Source organism: Manduca sexta, unplaced genomic scaffold, assembly GCF_014839805.1.
Source record: "Manduca sexta isolate Smith_Timp_Sample1 unplaced genomic scaffold, JHU_Msex_v1.0 HiC_scaffold_64, whole genome shotgun sequence".
In the NCBI taxonomy this organism is placed as follows: Eukaryota; Metazoa; Arthropoda; class Insecta; order Lepidoptera; family Sphingidae; genus Manduca; species Manduca sexta.
The window spans coordinates 1-13,636 of record NW_023595451.1 but is presented as its reverse complement, the minus strand read 5'-3'; the positions used below and the strand labels follow the sequence as shown (position 1 = coordinate 13,636).

The following is a 13,636-nucleotide window of genomic DNA, read 5'->3' as shown; positions in this document are numbered from 1 at the left end:
CCCCCGCGAAGGCTGGGCGGTAGTCATAAGGCACTTTCTCCGCGACAAAAAAAAGGTTAGGTTAGGTTAGGTTAGGTTAGGTTCCCGGCTCGAGGGGTGCTAGGTCAGGAAACCTCCTCGTGGTGCACCCTGGGCAACGGCGCGTCGATCGAGCTGGTCGGCGCGACGGCCAATATCCTGACAATGGAGTTGGATGGCGGTCGTCGCCCCTTGCGGCGGCCGTCGTCCGATTCGGACGAGGTGGGCCCATCTCGGGCGGCTCCCGGTTCTGTCCGGGGTGTCGACGGGCTCGGTGTGCGCTCATCCCGCCCCGAGCAGGCAGTGGGGGACTCCCTCTCCCATTGTCGCCGTCGCAGATCGTAATCTGGTGTGGAGGTCTGTGGATATGTCTCGCGCTCCCACTGGACCGAGGGTCTTGGCTTAACCGCCCGGACCGCGAGGAAGAAAACCTCTATAAAAATCACCCCGAATCCCAAGCGGCGGCGCACCGCGAGGGGATGCATGGCCGATGGGTAGTTCGGTCCCGAGTGCGACCCCCGCCAGAGTACCGGCCGACACTCTGCGCGGGTTACGCTAGGCTTACCCAGGTACAGGGGGCACTGCCTGGGCGGACCGTTATTTCCCCCATACTCGTGGGAATAAGATGGAAACCCAAAAAAAATAATAAAAAAAAGGAGTGCACTGTCGAGGTAGAGTTGCTCTCCGACCGCGACATTACGTTGGCGACTGGGCGTAACACTGCCTCCACCTCGACTGCCGAGATGCGCGGTGGTAGTGGCTCTAAGCCAGGGAAGGCGGTGGCCGCTAGGAGGCGCGCGCCGGCCCGGATCCTGAGCGAGTCCGAGCCGAGCAGTGACTCTTCGCGGCTACCTAGGCGAATGGCGCGGCAACCCCGTAAGCCGGCCTCAAAAAGGCCGCGGGGAGTCCGCACGAGTGGCAGTGGCAGCGCAACGGACCCAGTATTGCGCGCCGCTGCCAAAAAATTGTGTGGGGCCTCAGCCTCGGATACGGAGGAGGATGACTCCGTGGCCGGGATTAGGGAGGCTTACCAGTCGGCCCTGAGGGAGGAACGTGTGGCCGAAGCCGCCCGCGCAGTGGAGGAGGAGGCAGCGCTCCAGGAAGTGAGGATCGTGGCGCCCTGCCCGAAAATTGCGGCGCCAAAGTCGGCAAAGGTTCCCACAAAGAACCTCCTCCTTGAGGTGGCGGAGAACATCCGTCACGTCTCACAAGCGTCCCGGAACCTCAAAGGGACGTTTGTGAAGGCTCTCAAGAGAGATGCCGCCAAGCTGCAGGAGCGCGCGGAAGAGCCCTCCTCCGCGGAAACCGCGAGACTGGAGGCCATAATAGCCTCCCTCGAGCGGAAGGTGACGGCACTGGAGGCTGCCTTGGCCACCCAGAACAAAATCCTCGAGGATTTTGTGGCCGGCGACCGCTCCAGGGAGCCGAAGGCGGCCTCTAAGAAAAGGAGGAGGATCGCCTCGAGCGGCATGAGAGACGGATGGAAGCTCTCATGGAGAAAACGCTCGAGGCGATCTCGGCCAAACTCGCCCCAGCGCCCTTCCCACGCTCGTCAGTGGCGTCGGTGGTGTCTGGCCCGTCCTGGCCAGCCGTCGGGGAGAGGAGGAGTCGGGCAGCAGCAACACTCGCGGCTCCGCCCAGATCTGCTGACGTTCCAGCTCCCGCCTCGGCCCCCGCTCCTGCAGCCACACCTGTGGCCGAGGAGCCTGCCCAACGCCCGCCGCGTCGGCGTATGCGGGGGTCCAGGAGGAGAGCGGCGACGCCTCTGCCTCAATCCGCTCCGGCCCCCACAACAGTGGAAGAAGGGTGGACAGTGGTGGGTAACCGGGGCGGCAGGGGGAAGAGGAACAAGAGGAGGACCGGGCCGAAGCCGAACGCCCCAAATGCCGGCCAGAGGCAGAAGGTGGTGCGCAAGGTTGTGCCCCAGCTTCGTCTTCCGAAGAAGGCTGCCGTCACCCTGACGGTAGCACCGGAGGCGGTAGAACGGGGCACGACCTACGCCCAGGCCCTGCAGGCGGTCAGGGGCAAAGTCGACCTGGCCAGCCTTGGCATCGGGGTCGGCATGAAGGCGCGACGGGTGGCCACCGGTGCCTACCTTTTCGAGGTGCCCGGACCTGAGTCCGAGGCGAAAGCCGACTCCCTCGTCATCAAAATGAGGGAGGCGCTCTGTGGGTTGGAAGGCGTTCGCGTCTCCCGGCCCGTCATGACGGCAGAGCTGCGCATCTCAGGGCTTGACGAGTCCGTCACCCCTGACGATGTCGCAACGGCTATCGCCAAAATCGGAGAGTGTTCGATCGAGGACCTGAAGGTGGGCCAGGTCAAGATCGAGCACTCGGGTCTGGGCGCCGCGTGGGCCCAGTGCCCGGCAAAGGTGGCGGATAAGGTCGCCAGGGCAGGACGCGTCCTGGTAGGCTTCGTGTCCGCCGGGGTCCGGCTCCTTGAGCCGAGGCCCCAAAGGTGTTACAGGTGCCTTTGCCGGGGCACGTAGGTGCTAAATGCACCGCAGGGGTGGACCGCAGCGGGATCTGCTACCGTTGCGGTCTTGAGGGCCACAAGGCCAGGGTTGCTCCGCGGAGCCGCATTGCGCAGTGTGCGCAGCTGCCGGCAAACCCGCGGGGCACAGGGTGAGCGGCAAGGATTGCGTCGCCTCTTCGACCCCCTCCCGCAACCGTCGCGGAGGAGGTGCCGAGGTTGTGACGCGTCCGCAACCGTCCCACCAGTGGAGATGGAGATCGCCCATTAAATCATGGCACAAAAACATTTCCTCCAGGCGAACATCAATCACTGCGCCAGAGCGCAGGACTTGCTTGTTCAGAGCCTGGCGCAGTGGTCAATCCACGTGGCTGTAGTCAGCGAGCCGTATTTCGTTCCCCCCCGGGATGACTGGGCAGGGGACTCCGACGGCTCGGTGGCTGTCATCACCGGGGTGCCGCCGGCTCCCCGCCCTTCGAAAAAAAGTAGCGAAGGGTACCGGATGTGTGGCGGTTCTGTTGGGGGTGTGGGTAGTGGGAGCCTACTTCTCCCCAACAGATCCCTAGCCGAATTTGAGAGTTTTCTCATTCGGCTGGGAACCCTGGTGGTGCAAAGCAGCCAGCCCCGCCCTGTGCTTGTCGCCGGCGACTTCAATGCCAAATCCTTGGCCTGGGGTTCGTCGGTGACGGACGCGCGGGTAGGGCCCTGGAGAGAATGGGCGATCTCCTCAGGACTGGTCGTCCTAAATCGGGGTCGGAGGACACGTGCGTGCGGCACAACGGGGGTTCGGTGGTGGACATCACGTTCGCCACCCCGGACCTAGCCCGCCGTGTCCAGGGCTGGAGAGTCCTGGTGGAGGAGGAGACGCTGTCCGATCACCGGTACATACGGTTCAGTGTCTCCACTCCCCGGACCAACCAGCCCAGTAACAGTGGAAGTTTGACCTCCCGACGATGGGGCGGCCAGCGTTGGGCCGTTACGCGGCTCAACCGGGAGGCCGTGAAGGAAGCCGCTCTTGTTCAGGCGTGGTTCCCTGTACCGGCAGGGCCGGTGCGGGTCGAAGAGGAGGCGGAGTGGTTCGGGGGGGCAATGTCGCAAATCTGCGACGCGGCCATGCCCCGGGCCCGATGCCTCCCTCCGAAGCGACAGGTGTACTGGTGGTCGGCGGAGCTCACCCAGTTACGCGCGTCCTGCATGGCTGCGCGCCGTCGACTCGCCAGACACCGCCGCCGTCATTCCCGTCCGCCCGGCGATGATGAACAGGAGCGGCTGCTTCACGGCCTACACAAGACGGCCAAGAGAGCGCTGCGGGTGGCCATTGCGCAAGCAAAGGCCGCGGCACGTGAGGAGTCTCGGAGAACTCTCGACAGCGACCCGTGGGGACGCCCGTACCGCATGGCGTTGAGCAAGCTCCGCCCGTGGGCGCCCCGCTGACGCAGAGTCTCCGAGCCGATCTGGTGACGGACGTTGTCGCGGCGTTATTTCCGGCCACCCAGGAGGCCATTCCTCCACCGATGGCGCCACGTCCATCGGCGCCATCGTTGTCGATTCCGGCAGAGGATATCCCGGAGGTTTCGCCTGGAGAGCTCCAGGTGGCAGTGTCTCGGTTGCGGAGCAAAAACTCGGCTCCGGGGCTCGACGGTGTACCCGGACGTGTCTGGGTCCTCGCTGTCGAGTCACTGGGTACGAGGCTCCGTAGCCTTTTCTCCGCGTGCTTTGAGCAGGGCACTTTCCCGTCGCGGTGGAAGACAGGGAAGCTTGTCCTGCTCAAGAAAGAAGGAGACCCGCAGAGTCGCCATCGGCCTACCGACCGATCGTGTTGCTCGACGAGGTGTGCAAACTGTTCGAGCGTGTGGTACACGCTCGCCTCGTCGGGCATCTCGAGCGGATCGGCCCGGATCTGGCCGCTTGCCAGTACGGGTTTAGGCGCGGCCGATCCACGATTCACGCGATTCTGCGGGTGAAAGCACTGGCGGAGGATGCAGTCGCTCGGGGTAGGGTCGTGCTGGCGGTGTCCTTAGACATCGCCAACGCGTTTAACACCATGCCCTGGGCCTGCATCAACGAGGCACTGCGGTATCACGAGGTGCCACCTTATCTCCGGCGTCTGGTGCGCTCGTACTTGTCAGACAGGTACGTGGTGTATCCGGGCGCTGACGGGTGGCACCGTAGAGCGATGTCGTGCGGTGTCCCGCAGGGCTCGGTCCTCGGGCCGCTCCTGTGGAACATCGGCTACGACTGGGTGCTCCGTGGTACCAACCTTCGAGGCGTCGCCGTCGTCTGCTATGCGGACGACACGCTCGTGACGGCGACGGCCAGGACCTTTCAGAGGGCGTCCCTGCTCGCCTCATTCGGTACCGAATTGGTGGTGCGCAGGATTCGGCGACTGGGTCTCGCGGTGGCTCTCCACAAGACCGAGGCCCTTGCCTTCCATGGGCCTCGGAGTAGGCCGCCCATCGAGGCCTACATCTCTGTGGAGGGCGTGCGGATACCCGTCGGCTCAAAGATGAAGTATCTCGGTCTTCATCTGGACAGCCGATGGGACTTCCGCGCGCACTTTGATGCTCTCGCCGAAGTTGGTACGGACGGCCGGTGCTCTCGGCCGTCTGCTACCAAACGTCGAAGGTCCTGGCAATCCCTGCCGGAATCTGTACGCTGGAGTCGTGCGGTCTATGGCCCTATACGGTTCTCCCGTATGGGCCAATTCCCTGAACGACCGCTGCGTCAGGCTGCTGCGAAGACCGCAGCGCATGGTGGCGCAGCGTATCGTCAGGGGCTACCGCACGATCTCACACGAAGCGGCTTGCGTATTGGCGGGCACTCTGCCCTGGGATCTCGACGCGCGGGCTCTCTCTTCTGTCTTCTGGTGGCGGGAAGAGAGCTTGCGCCGAGGACAGAGGCTAGCCCCCAAGAGGTCGAGACCACTCTGGTCTCCCTCCGCAACGCCGCTGTGGAGGAATGGCAGCTCAGGCTGGAGAGCCCGAGTGCGGGCTTGAGGACCGTCGCGGCAGTGCGACCCGTCCTTCGACAGTGGTTGGACAGGCGCCACGGTGCGCCGACATTCCGGCTGACGCAGGTGCTCACCGGGCACGGGTGCTTCGGTGCATACCTGTGTCGCATAGCCGGGAAGGAGGAGTCCGCCGTGTGCCACCACTGTGGCAACTGCCGCGAGGACACGGCCCAACACACTCTCGAGGAGTGCCCAGCCTGGACGGAAGAGCGCAGCGCTCTCTTGGCCGTCATCGGAAGCGACCTCTCGTTGCCGACCGTGGTCGCCGCCATGGTCCGCAGTCGGAGGTCGTGGCGAGCTATGGCCTCCTTCTGCGAGCGTGCCATGTCGCAGAAGGAGGCCGCGGAGCGGGATAGGGAGCAGACCGATCCCGCCCGCCGCCGCCAGAGGAGAAGGAGGCGTCGGGGCGACGGTGTCTAACCCGTCGCCCTGCGCCTCGTGGGCAACCGGGGCCGCCGCTCCTACCATCCATTAAGGCGGCCCACGGGGTGGGCGACAGCGTGAAGGGCTAGGCCTCACGTTGTCGCCGTCGCCACAGCGACGCTCGGCGTGCGGGGAACGGACCTTTCCCCGCCGAGTCGGGCCGCGAAAGCGGCACTGCGCAGGGGCGGTTCCGGCGCAATCCATGCGTTCTGCTCAGGTTTTCCCGGAGCCGTCCCTAATGCGCCGATGATGGCCCACGCGGGGTTTTTAGTCGGTATTCCGGTGCGCTAAGTCTGGTAGGGACCCACCCAGCGATCGCCCATCACATCTCGGGCGACTCCTAGCATCGCTGGGTGGAAGGCGCCGGTGAGTCCGACACTCCCCCGCCTCTTCGGAGGTGGGGGGTCCGTAAATGGATTTTCCCCGCGACACAAAAAAAAAAAAAAAAAAAAAAAAAAAAGGTTCCCGGCTCGAGGCAAACATGAAGAACATTCGGGAGGAAAATACAGCTCTGAAACGACGCCTCGAAGAGCTGGAAGCGGCCGCCAAAGGGCCAACAACAGAAGAGATGCTGGCGATGGTCGAAGCGAGGGTCCAAGCCCGAATGGAATCGATCCTAATGGGCCCAGCGCAACGACCGCCGCTGGCACACGAGAGAAAGGTCACTTCCGGGGATGTTCAACTCCCAGTGGCGGATGGCTTTGTTGGTGGAACTCAGACCAAGCCGAGAAAAGAGAAGGGCAAAGGGAGGGGAAAAGACGGCCCAGCCCGCTCAGGCCCCCGCTCCTGCCCCCACTATCCCCGCTCCCATCGCTGGACCTTCCAGTGCCCCGCCGCAAGCCGTAGCGGGCCCTTCTACTGCGGCGGTTTCGACACCCGCGATGGCACCAGCAAGAAGACGCGAGAAGAGCGCGGCGGCCGTAAAGAAGCCGGCACCAGGCTCCAAGCCGAAGAAGAGTGGGAGAAAAGATACGGCAGGTCAACCTGCGCCGGAGCCCCGTCCGCTGCCGCCGGCCCTGCCTCAATGGAGACGCCATGGGTTGAGGTGGCCAGAAGGAAGAAGAAGGGAAATCGACAGCAGCGCCAACAACAACAAGCGTACAGCCGCCAAAACCTTCGCGCCGGAAGGAACCCAAACTGCGGCCGCCACGATCTGCGGCCGTGGTAATCTCGTTGACGCCGGCAGCAGTGGCAAAGGGGATGACGTACAAGGGCGTCCTCACGGACGCACAGAATCGCGTGGACCTCACCGGGCTGGATATATCGAGGTTAAAGCCGAAATTTACGGCCACGGGCGCCCCGATGTACGAGGTGCCCGGGGCCAACTCGGAGGAGAGGGCCGACTCATTCGCCGCAAGGCTGAGGGAGTGCTTCGGTGGGTCGGAGGATATTAAGATTTCCCGGCCCACGAAGACTGCAGAGCTGCGGCTGACGGAGTTGGACTACACGGCCACTCCGGAGTCGGTCGCAGCGGCCCTCTCCAGAGCCGGTGAGTGTCCCGCGGACACAATAAGGGTGGGGCAAATTCGCCCTGATCGCTCCGGCGTTGGGACCGCCTGGGTTCGTTTGCCCATTAAGGCGGCCCAAAAGGTGAAGGGGCGGGCCGAATTTTGATCGGTTGGACCGCGGCTCGAGTGACTGTCCTCGAGTCGCGGCCCCTGCGGTGCTTCCGGTGCCTGGAGAGCGGGCACGTTAGGGAGCGCTGCGACTGCGCGGTGGACCGCAGCGAGTTGTGCTATCGCTGCGGTCAAGCGGGCCATAAAGCCCGCGAGTGCGCGAGGCCCCGGCGAACTGCGCAGTCTGCGCTGCCGCCGGCAGGCCCGCCAGGCACCGGCTCGGGGGGAAGGCTTGTTCTGCCCCCTCCCGACGCAACCGGCGCCGCCCCCAAGGAAGGAATGCCGCCGCGGCTGAGGTTCTGTCCCAGCCGCAGGCGGCGGGCCCACCGCAACCAGTGGCCGAGATGGACGTGGAGGAGATCGCCCATCAGTAATGGACCTAGTTTTCCTCCAGGCGAACATCAACCACTGCGCCCGCGCCCAGGACCTGTTGTCCCAAAGCCTGGCGCAGTGGTCGGTAAGTGGCCGTGGTCGCCGAACCGTATTTTGTCCCTCCCCGCGATAACTGGGTAGGGGACATCGACGGGTCGGTGGCCATCATCACCAGGGTGCCGCTGGCTCCCCGCCCTTCGCAAAAGTCGAGAAGGGCCAGGGATGCGTCGCGGCTCTGTTGGGGACTTGTGGATTGTAGGAGTTTATTTCTCCCCAACAGACCTCTGGCCGAGTTCGAATCCTTTCGTTCGGCTGGGGCCCTGGTTGAGCAGGGCCAACCTCACCCGGCGATCGTCGCCGGCGACTTCAACGCGAAGTCCGCGGTCTGGGGTTCGCCGGCGACCGACGCTCGCGGTGAGGTCCTGGAGGAATGGGCGATTTCCGTCGGCCTGGTCGTCCTGAACAGGGGGTCGGTGGACACGTGCGTGCGGCACAACGGCGGGTCTATTGTGGATCTGTCGTTTGGGAGCCCCGCCGTCGCACGTCGTGTCCAGGGCTGGAGAGTCCTCGCGGGCGTGGAGACGCTGTCGGATCACCGTTATATAAGGTTCGATGTCTCCGCGCCCCCGAGTATCCGGCCCAATAATGTTGGTGGACCGAGTGCCCCTCGACAGGACGGCCCGCGGTGGGCTCTGAGACGCCTCGACAAGGAGGCCCTAGAGTTGGCCGCTCTGGCAGTTCTCGTGGCTCCCCGAGCCGGAGGGTCCGGTTCGGGTAGAGCAGGAGGCGGAGTGGTTCGGGGTGGCAATGTCGGATGTCTGCGACGCCGCCATGCCCCGGGCGCTCCGTCGTCCTCCGCGGCGGGAGGTGTACTGGTGGTCGGCGGAGTTAGCGCAGTTGCGCGCGTCATGCGTGGCTGCGCGCCGTCGATGCGCCAGACATCGCCGCCGCCGAATCCGAGGAAGAGACCACGAAGACCAGGAGCGGTAGCTCTACGGCCTCTACAAAGAGGCGAAGAGAGCGCTGCGGGTGGCCATTCACAGGCCAAGGTCGCGGCACGTAGGGAGTTTTGGAGACTCGACGCGGACCCGTGGGGCGCCCATACAAGCTAGTTATGAACAAGCTTCGTTCGGCGGCGCCCCACTGTCGGAGAGTCTCAGGCCAGATCTGTTGGCCAACGTTGTCGCGGCCTTGTTCCCGGCCACCGAGGAGACTACTCCACCGATGGCGCCACCGGAAGTGGCGTCATCGTCGTCGGAACTTTCGGCAAGGGATATTCCAGAGGTTTCGCCCGCGGAACTGCGGGCGGCAGTCCCCCGACTGCGCGGCAACAACACCCCCCCGGGCCCCGACGGCATCCCCGGGCCAGCCAGCGTGTTCGCCCTCGAGTACGTTGGGCCGCGGCTCCGCAGTTTATTCTCCGCTGTATGGTGCAGGGCGTCTTCCCGCGCGTTGGAAAGTCGGGAAGCTCGTCCTGCTTAAGAAAGAGGGGAGACCCGCAGAGTCGCCGTCGGCCTACCGGCCCATCGTGCTGCTCGACGAGGTCGCTAAACTTTTGAGCGTATTTTACACGCGCGCCTCGTCGAGCACTACGAGAGGGTCGGTCCAAATTTGGCCGACAAACAGTTTGGTTTTAGGAGGGACGATCAACTGTCCACGCGATTCTGCGGGTCAAGTCGCAGGCGAGGCAGTGGCAGTGGCCAGGGGAAAGTCGTCATCGCGGTTTCACCGACATCTCCAATGCTTTCACTCGCCCCTGGCCATGCATCAACGAAGCACTCGCGGTACCATGGTGCCGCCCTATCTCAGGCGTTCGGTGCACGCGTACCTTCTGACAGGTACGTGGTGTATCCGGCGTTGACGGGGGCACCGAAGACATATACGTGCGGTTCCACAGGGGTCGGTTCTAGGCCCCTCCTTGTGAACATCGGGTACGACTGGGTGCTCCGTGGTGCCAATCTCTGGGGCGTCGACGTGACGTGTTATGCGGATGACACGCTGGTCACGGCGACGTCTAAGACCTTCCAGGGCGCCGCGATCCTGGCGGCGGTGGGCACCGGTCATAAGTGAGCCGTATTCGGCGTTTAGTTTTGAAGGTGGCCCTCGAGAAGACCGCGGCCATTTTTTTCCTCGGGCCTCGGCGGGGGCCACCGGCCGGTGCGCACATCGTGGAGGGGTGCGGATTCCCATCGGCAAATACCATGAAGTATTTAGGTTTGATATTGGATAGCCGATGGGAGTTCAGCGCCCATTTTAAAAAGTTAAGGACAAAGTTGACCAGGGCGGCGGGCGCTTTTCCAGCCTGCTGCCCAACCTGGAAGGTCCAAATATCCCTTGTCGAAGGTTATACCACGGGGTCGTGCGGTCCATAGCACCATACGGCAGCCACGGGGCTGACGCCCTAGGGGGAGCGTTCTGCCGTTTCTGCGGGCCCGCAGCGGGTCATTGCGCAGCGGGCCATACGGGCGCATCGCACGGTCTCGTTCGAGGCGGTTAGTCTTTGGCCGGATTCCTGCCCTGGGATCTGGACGCCGCTCCCTCTCCGATACATTCCATTGGAGGGAGGAGGCGTTCAGGAACGGGCAGCGTCCGGCCCTGAAGGAGGTGTGGAGGCCAAAAGGGCCTTCAAGAGCCGCCGTGGAGGAGTGGCGTCTCAGGCTGGAGGCCCCGTCAGCGGGCGCTGGGCCGTCGCGGCAGTGCGTCCTGTCTTTGCACAGTGGCTGGACACAGGCGCCACGGCGCGGCAACTTTAGATTGACACAGGTGCTCACCGGCAAGGGTGCTTCGGGGAGTACCTGTGTCAGATAGCAGGACGGAGATAAGCGCCGTGTGTCACCATTGTGACAACTGCCCTGCGGGATACGGCCCAACATGTTGGAGTCTTGCCCAGCCTGGGACGATGAGCGCAGCGCTCTCGTGTCAAGTCGTCGGAGGAGACCTCTCGCTGCCGGCTGTGGTCGCGTCCATGGTCGACAGTCGGGAGGCCTGGCGTGCGGTGGCCCACTTCTGTGAGGTGGTTCTCTGCAGAAGGAGAGTGCCGAGAGGGATCGAACGGGCCGATCCCACCCGCCGTCAGAGGAGACGTAGGAGGCGCCGGGTGGACGACCGGGACCGTCTCCCGCCCTGTGGAATGGGGGCGTTTGGAGAATACCACCACGGTAAACCCTGCCTGTCGTAGAGGCGACTAATAGGGCCACGAAGGGGTCGTCGGCGGGCAGCAGGGGCCGTCCGTCCTAGTGAGCGCGCACTTTTCAGTGCGTGCAGTGCGTTCATCGCACACTTTCGGTTGACCCCGGGATGGGCGGCAGTGTGGTGTTGGACCTCACGCTGCCGTAGACGCCGAGAGCGTCCTTCGGTGCGCGGGGCTTAGAGCCCCCATTTAGGAGACGGGCCGCAAGGCGGCACCGCGCAGGGCGGCCGCGGACGAAACTCGGACCTGCTGTCTCGAGGTAGCACGCAGCCTATATGCGCCGAAGAGGGTCAACGCGGAGTTTTAGTTGGTAGGTCGTTGCGTGACCAGTTGCTAGGGTTAGGGACTCGGCCCGACCGCCGCCCGTGGGTTCCGGGCCGCTCAATTGTCGGGTCGTAAGGCAACGGCTACCCCAACATAACCGCTCAGTCGCCCCCGCGAAGGCTGGGCGGTAGTAATAAGGTACTTTCTCCGCGAAACCAAAAAAGGTTGGGGTGCTAGGTCAGGAAACCTCCTCGTGCACCCTGGGCAACCGCGCGTCGATCAGACCGATCAGGCTGATCTGCGCGCCGGCGAATATCCTGACAACGAGTTGTTGACGGTCGTCGCCTCTTGCGGCGGCCGCCGTCTAGTTACGCCGTCGGACAGTGTCGTCGTCGACCAGTCTCTCCGTCACTTGTGGCGTTGGCGAGTAGGCCCGCTGACGATATTTTCCGCCGTCGACTAGGGACAACGTCGGGGCCCATCTCGGGCAGCTCCCGGTTCCGTCCCGGGGGGTGTCGGCGGGCTCGGTGTGCGCTCACCGCCCCGAGCAGGCAGTGGGGGATTTTCCCTCTCATTGCCACCGTCATAGATCGTAACCCGGTATGGAGGTCTGTGGATATGTCTCGCGCTCCTGCCGGACCGAGGGTCTTGGCTTAACCGCCCGGACCGCGAGGAAGAAAACCTCTATAAAAAATCACCCCGACTCCCAAGCGGCGGCGCACCGCGAGGGATGCATGGCCGATGGGTAGTTCGGTCTCGAGTGCGACCCGCCAGAGTACCGGCCGACACTCTGTGCGGGTTACGCTAGGCTTTACCCAGGTACAGGGGCTCTGCCTGGGCGGACCACCCCTTTCCCCCACACTCGTGGGAACAATTATGGAATCTCTTAATCAAAACAAAACCCCAATAATTTTATTGACGAAGTTGCCTTCTCCGGTTTCGTCCGGAAAGGCGGTGGTCGAAGGGTGCAAGCCCAACGACGAAGACGTAGTGAAGGAGACAACGGGCGCGATGCCCATGGAGGTGGCAGCCGAATTCGCGCGACCTTTGAGCCTGGACACGGACTCGGGCGAGAGTGGCTCTACTGTGAGAAGCAAAAGCTCTGGAGGAGGAAGTCGCACACAAGAAGCAGCTTTTCGCAGCTCAGTCTGACCAGCGACACCGACGAACCGGCGCCGAAGACGCAGGCGATCGACGGCAGAATGAGAGGACGCCCGCCCTCAGTGGGCAAGTACGTCGGCCTCAAGAAAGCGCAGTTGGAGCGTGACAGGCTACAACGGGAAGCGGCGCGGAAAGACGCAGAGAAGGAGCTGGAGGACCGGCTGCAATTTGTCGCCGGTCCCCCTGGAATATCAGACACCGAAGAGGACCGTCCAGTACTCAAGGAAGACCTCCGTAAGTGCACCCAGGTTGTTCGCAATGTCGTGAGGGAAGTCAGGCAACCTCAAAGGCACTTCCCAGAAAGCGCTTGAACTGGGTCACGGACAAGATAGTTAAGTACGTGGAACAGCCTGAGTCCGCTGTCATCTCGCGCCTCGAGGAGGAAATAAAGAAGTGGCAGGAACACAGTGCCCGTCTTGAAGCCAACATGAAAGCCATGAAGGAGGAGAATGCCACTCTAAAACGACGCCTCGAAGACCTGGAGGCGTCCGCAAACAAGCAGTCGACAGAGGAGATGCTGGCGATGGTCGAAGCGAGGGTCCAAGCCCAAATGGAATCTATCCTCATGGGCCCGCGCAACGGCCCCGCTGGCACACGAGACGAAAAAGGCTACCACCGGAGATGTGCAACTCCCAGTGAGCGATGGCTATGTCGGCGGAACTCCGTACAAGCCGAGGAAGGAGAAGGGAAAAGGGAGGGGAAAAAAGACAGCCCAGCCCGCTCCGGCTCCCGCTCCTGCCCCCACTATCCCTGCTCCAGTCGCTGGGCCCTCCAGCGCGCCGCCACAACCCGTCGCGGGTCCCTCCACGGCCCCGGTGACTACGACGGCATCGGCGGCAAAGAAGACCCAGGACCGAAGGAGAGACGCCGAAACAAAAGCCCCAAAAGGGCAAGAAGAACGGACCGCCTCCAGCCCAACCCGCTCCAGAGCCCCGCGTGTGCCGCCAGCCCCGGCTAACGTGGACGACACGCCGTGGGTCGAGGTGGTCAGAAGAAAGAAGAAGGGAAGCCGGCAGCAGCGCCAACAACAAGCACGCAGCCGCCGAAACCGACGCGCCGGAAGGAGCCGGAAACTGCGGCCGCCACGTTCTGCGGCCGTAGTCATCTCCC

At 63.7% G+C, this 13,636-nt stretch overlaps 2 protein-coding genes across 2 annotated transcripts; both read left to right on the top strand.

Annotated features, from left to right (window-relative positions):
* The first annotated feature begins 761 nt into the window (after positions 1-761).
* Positions 762-3,924, top strand: LOC119193535. Its single transcript, XM_037447183.1, has 4 exons — positions 762-1,569; positions 1,677-2,425; positions 2,789-2,985; positions 3,222-3,924. The coding sequence occupies exons 1-4, from the start codon at positions 762-764 to the stop codon at positions 3,922-3,924; spliced, it is 2,457 nt and encodes an 818-aa protein (XP_037303080.1).
* An 80-nt stretch (positions 3,925-4,004) lies between these two features.
* Positions 4,005-6,050, top strand: LOC119193534. The gene is made up of 3 exons (XM_037447182.1): positions 4,005-4,173; positions 4,215-4,600; positions 4,688-6,050. The coding sequence occupies exons 1-3, from the start codon at positions 4,005-4,007 to the stop codon at positions 5,918-5,920; spliced, it is 1,788 nt and encodes a 595-aa protein (XP_037303079.1). The 3' UTR covers positions 5,921-6,050.
* Positions 6,051-13,636: the final 7,586 nt, after the last annotated feature.

Excerpts from the sequence above, each read along its gene's own strand:
- LOC119193534 (XM_037447182.1), top strand. The coding sequence starts at position 4,005 with ATGGCGCCACGTCCATCGGCGCCATCGTTGTCGATTCCGGCAGAGGAT. Across the intron at positions 4,174-4,214 it reads CCTCGCTGTCGAGTCACTGG|GGCACTTTCCCGTCGCGGTG; the intron begins GTACGAGGCTCC and ends TGCTTTGAGCAG. Across the intron at positions 4,601-4,687 it reads CACCTTATCTCCGGCGTCTG|GGCTCGGTCCTCGGGCCGCT; the intron begins GTGCGCTCGTAC and ends GGTGTCCCGCAG.
- LOC119193535 (XM_037447183.1), top strand. The coding sequence starts at position 762 with ATGCGCGGTGGTAGTGGCTCTAAGCCAGGGAAGGCGGTGGCCGCTAGG. Across the intron at positions 1,570-1,676 it reads CCAGCGCCCTTCCCACGCTC|CTCCCGCCTCGGCCCCCGCT; the intron begins GTCAGTGGCGTC and ends CTGACGTTCCAG. Across the intron at positions 2,986-3,221 it reads TCGAAAAAAAGTAGCGAAGG|GACTGGTCGTCCTAAATCGG; the intron begins GTACCGGATGTG and ends CGATCTCCTCAG.